General features: G+C 46.9%; 1 protein-coding gene across 1 annotated transcript; it reads left to right on the forward strand.

Moving 5' to 3' along the window:
- The first annotated feature begins 748 nt into the window (after positions 1–748).
- Positions 749–2,556, forward strand: LOC122945600 (ras-related protein Rap-2c-like). Its single transcript, XM_044304706.1, has one exon. The coding sequence runs from the start codon at positions 869–871 to the stop codon at positions 1,508–1,510; it is 642 nt and encodes a 213-aa protein (XP_044160641.1). The 5' UTR covers positions 749–868; the 3' UTR covers positions 1,511–2,556.
- Positions 2,557–5,200: the final 2,644 nt, after the last annotated feature.

Below are 5,200 nucleotides of genomic sequence, written 5' to 3' on the forward strand. Positions count from 1 at the left end.
TCCTTACTGTATCTATCTATCTATCATCTTTCTAATGTCTATCTATGTCATATCTATCTATCTATCTATCTAATGTCTATCTCATATCTATCTATTGTGCCATTCATAACACTGGTATCTTCTCACGTGGCAGGCACCAGGTCTTGGGTGGAGCTTCTACCTCTGCACCCCTTATAGCAGGGGTGCACAACCTGCGGCCCTCAATACCATTCTGTGCGGCCCCCAAACATCTGGTAAAAGACATGTAGGTCTATGTCTTATGGCTTCTTTCATGTATTCTCCTATTAGATGGGAGTCCTAGAACTGTAACTAGACATTTGTAGTATATACTGTATGTTAAATATGCCCAAAATACAGTATTTTAGTTGGTAATACCCCTTTAAGTTTTATTTTCGGCCCTTGGAATTGGTTCAGGCTGACAATATGGCCCCCAACCAGAAAAGGTTGTGCCCCCCTGCCTTATAGTATTAGACGGGACGGCTCCTCGGTCCCTTCTAGAATCTTTAGATTTGCAGCCTGCACCTCCCCCTTCCTCTCTCTCTTGGATAAGTTGCATTGAACACTGAAGACACGTGTATTGTGTAGGGAAAAAAAAGTCTAATTATCTTGGCACATGGCTTCAGCCACCCCCCCTTCCCCCTCCATGACGGTGGCGGCTGATTGGCTGGAGCTGTGAGGACTGCAGCATAAAAGTAGGAGTTGCAGATGAGAAGGTGCAGGTTGTGAGCTGTGGGTGTGAGGACTATTAGTGACTGAGGAGCCGAGGCGTGCAGAGCTTCTCATCTGATACAGAAGTGTACAGGTCACCTCTGCAGCACATCAGCTCCACAGTTTTCCTCTAGCGACTCAACTCCAAGGAGACATCACCATGTCCATCTCGGTGCAATCCAATGGGACAGTTCGCCTGGTCTTCATGGGAGCTGCCGGCGTGGGCAAAACAGCCTTGATCCAGCAGTTGTTATATGACCGCTTCGAGCCAAGACACCAGTGCACGGTGGAGGAGGTCTACTGCTTGGACCCGGAGCCAAATGCCCTCCAGTTACGTATCGAAATCGTGGACACCAGCGGCAGCTACTCCTTCCCAGCCATGCAGAAGCTGCGTATCCAGCAAGGAGACGCCTTTGCCTTGGTCTTCTCGCTGGCAGACCTAGAGTCCTTCCAAGAGGTGGAAAGACTAAGGGAAGAGATCCACCGGATCAAGGGGGAGACCGACGTGCCCATCGTGGTCATTGGAAATAAGACGGACTTGTTCCCCGGCGTGGAGTCTCAGACAGGACAGCTCATGGCACTACAGGCTGCTGCTACTGCAGAACTGGAATGGGACAGCGGCTACGTGGAGACCTCAGCCAAGCTCAACCAAAAAGTCCAGGAGGTGTTTGAGGAACTGCTGCGAAGGGTTAACCTCCCGTGCTTACTGAGCCCTGCCTTAGAGCGGCGCCGAGCCAGCGCACAACCAGAACCCAGGAAGAAACAGCCTCGCCGGAAGCAGCAGAGTTGTATCTTGTCTTAGAGGAACCCTGGTCCCCTGAACTGACGGAGATGGAAAATTTAGGAGAGGCTGGGCGCTCCTGAGGAACGCAAGTCATGTCGCCTCTTCTGAGCCATAGGTCGCCAAGTGTGGCTCTTTGGCGTTTGCGGGACCCAAAGTCCCTGTACATTGTGCTAACCAGAATCTGATCTGTGCTGCTGGGACTTATAGTCCTACGGTTGGTTACTGGTTGCCTTTAGGTCTTGTGCACACTATGTAGATTTGTGAATATTATGGGAGGGGGTAATATCCGTAACGCAATACCAACTTTGATCACCATAGAGGTCAATGCGATCATTTGTTCTATGCTATTTGCCATAAAAAAATGTTCAAAAAAAAGTTGAAATGGGTAAAATCTAGTGTGCATATGGCCTATAGGTGCTGGCGAAGTGGTGGATACAGTAGGAAAGTTTTTAGGCATTGATGACTTGGATCAAATTTTGCTGCTGATTATTATAATTTTTTTTATGTAAAAAAAAATATTTTTTTTTTGTTTTACTATAGGTATGTCATTGTATTTTACAAGTGTTCTGGGGAGGGGTACCTTAAAGCGCCTGCAAAATCTTTATCAGGCCCCCTATGTATATCATATGTCACCTATACGTCAAAGACTCTTTGGGAGCCCCCCTATAGGACCTAGGCGGCCTCTGCCCCCCCTATAGCTAAGCCCCTGATTGTGTTGCTTGTGTTTCGACCACGTTTCGGCCACATACCGTAGTACGCCTGGGAATCAATGATCCTGTGTGGACTGAAAATATTTGCACAGTGTGGGCCCAGCCCGAAGCTTTTTATAGGACAGAATGTAATGAGCCAAGCACGTTCCCTTATCGGGGCGGTTTAAAGGGCAACGCTGATTTTTGTTATTGTTTTATTTTTATTTTTTCTTTGCCGTGTAATGTCATCCATTGTATTGATGATTGGGAGGGGGGGGGGGGGTGCTTGCACTTTGCCGATCATCCACCAATGGCATCAAAGAATGTACAGTTTGATGATCAATCAATAAACAATGTGAATTTAACAAAAAAAAATGTCCAGCTTGTGTGCAGAGTTTAATTTTCTCGTTATTTTCACCCATTTGGATGCAGAGAAGTGAATGTAAGAAAATGCCCTCGCAGCCACAGATTATAGGGTACATCCTCTATTGAGGAGGGATTCCGACCCCGGAACCCCCACTAATCACGAGAATGGAGGCCCCCATATGAATGGAGCATGCACCCTGTCGCTTCTTTCATATGGGGGGGGGGGCACAGGAATCCCCAATCTCATAATTGGGGGGGGGGGGGGTTCCAGGGGTCAGGCCCAGATAGGGGGAAAACCAGACTATGAGGGTGCACCCTCCTATGGGGATAGGGGTTTCCACCATCTCTCACATACGGATTCTCTGGGAGAAGGGATACACTCACTTTCCACCCTTAGAAGCAGCAAATGCTGCGTCTTCATGATCAACACTTTTCCTTAACCATTTCAAAATCTGCGCATGCTGTCAGTGAATAAAAACACTTGTGCATATATCCTAACCCCCCCCTCCCCCCCCCTGTGAACCATGTGCAGCCGATATAGTAGCTTGTGCATGGTTCCTTACAGTGCATTCAAGTCTAAGGCTACCTGCACACGAACGTTGTTTTTTTCCGTGTCAATTCAATTTTTTTGCGGATAGGACGCGGACCCATTCATTTAATTGCTGTCCGCATCTGTATGTCCGTTCCATAGCCCTGCAAAAAAAAAATATAGAACATGTCCTATTCTTGTCAGTTTTAGGCATTGTTACAATAGATCCGCAAAAAAAAAACACAAAAAAAAAAAAAAAACGGATGGCATACGGATAAAACACATACGGTCGTGTGCATGTAGCCTACGGGTTCACTCACACGTCCGTGTGTGTTTTGCGGATCCGCAAAACACGGACATCGGCGATGTGCGTTCCACATTTTGGGGACGGCACTTCGCCGGCACTAATAGAAAATTCCTATTCTTGTCCGCAATTGCGGACAATAGGACTTGTTCAATTTTTTTGGGGAATGGAATTGTGGACCCGGAAGTGCGGGTCAGCAATTCTGGATCCGGGGAGCACATCGTGCTGCCCCATAGAAATGAATGGGTCCGCAATTCTGTTGTGCAAAATGCGGAACGAAATTGTGGATGTGTGAATGGACCCTAAGGCCCCCTGCACACGATCAGGATTGCGTGCGGATTTGCGTGCGGAAAATCCGCACCGTAGGTCATGTACATTGTATTCTATGAGAATTTGAAATTCTCAATGCACACGATGCAGATTTTTTCCGCGCGGATTTTGACCTGCGGTGCGGATTTTAAAATCCGCGACATGTCAATAAATTTTTTTTTTCCTGACCGGATTTTCTTCATTCACTTAGTAAAATCCGCACGCAAATCCGCATGCAAATCCGCACCAATTAATGCGGATTGACCGCACGGATTTGCCTGTGAACACCTGCGGATTTCAGTGCGGATTCTCCGCACATGAATCCTGAACGTGTGCATGTAGCCTTGGGATGAGTTTCCATTCCCTAACAGCAAGCAGAGATCTTCAATCCAGTTAGTCACAGTCACTGGCTGACTGCTCATTTTCACCAATGTGTCCGTGTAGTCCGTTGTGACTCTTTTCTCTCGGGCTAATACCAGGGAGTCCTGATTAGACCCCCCCCCCCCCCCCCCCCAAATAACTTAATTTATCCTAATAGAATATATGGGAAGATATTGTCCAGCCAACTTAATTCTCCCTTGCTGTGTGTCAGTCTTTACTGCACTTCTGGCATTCTGTTCCTCAGACTCAGGATAATTATTAGAAAGCTGCCTAGAATAGCTTTTTGTGTTCCACACTTACTGGCTCTGGATATAACACGACAATGATGTGGATGAGGACACTGAGAACAGTACGTACAGAATGTTTGCCCTCACTAAATAACACTGGAGCCATATTGTAATTCCTGCTTCTATTCCACTAGGGACAAGGGAAGAATCGTGTAACAAGAGCAAAAACCGCCCTACAACCTCAGTACAACTACACCCCCAGGGTGTCAATAGAACACCTCTGCGCCAGTGACTTCCATCCACGTGAATGGTGGAATTGCTAGTTTTGGGGTATATGGGGCCCATAAGGGTAAGGCCATGCAAAGGCAAAAATTGGGCCAAATTTGAGTGCAAAAGGAATTGGGATGAGGGGCATAGGTTCTTGTGGGCATGCTTGGCGACCAGGTGACTAAAGACATGGCTGATTTGGTTGAACATCCTTCAGTCACACAGAGAAGCGCAGCTCTGGAGCACAGAGTGAAATACCGTACAGGTGACGCAACTGCGATGAAGGTGAAAAGTGACCTTGCGACTGTCATGAGCAGATAGTTTTAATTGGTGATAATGGTGAATGTCCTCTCTTGACGTAATTCAAGGCAAAGTTTTAAAGGGGTTGTCCCAAAAAGAATAAAAAAAAAAAAAAGGGAAAAAAAAGCTTCAGAATGGAATAAAAAGTGATACTCAAAGAAGCGATACTCTCACCGCTCCCACTCCTGCACTTCTTGGATCTATGCTGGTCTTTACTTCCTGCTGACAAACAGGAAATGACAGCTCAGCCAATCACATGCAGGGGCGGGTCTCTGCAGTGACCAGTGATTGGCCAAGTGGTCTATTTCCTATGTCAAGAGGCAGCAGAAGTAGAGA

Source organism: Bufo gargarizans, chromosome 8 (genome assembly GCF_014858855.1).
Source record: "Bufo gargarizans isolate SCDJY-AF-19 chromosome 8, ASM1485885v1, whole genome shotgun sequence".
Classification (NCBI taxonomy): domain Eukaryota; kingdom Metazoa; phylum Chordata; class Amphibia; order Anura; family Bufonidae; genus Bufo; species Bufo gargarizans.

Excerpts from the sequence above, each read along its gene's own strand:
- LOC122945600 (XM_044304706.1), top strand. The coding sequence starts at position 869 with ATGTCCATCTCGGTGCAATCCAATGGGACAGTTCGCCTGGTCTTCATG.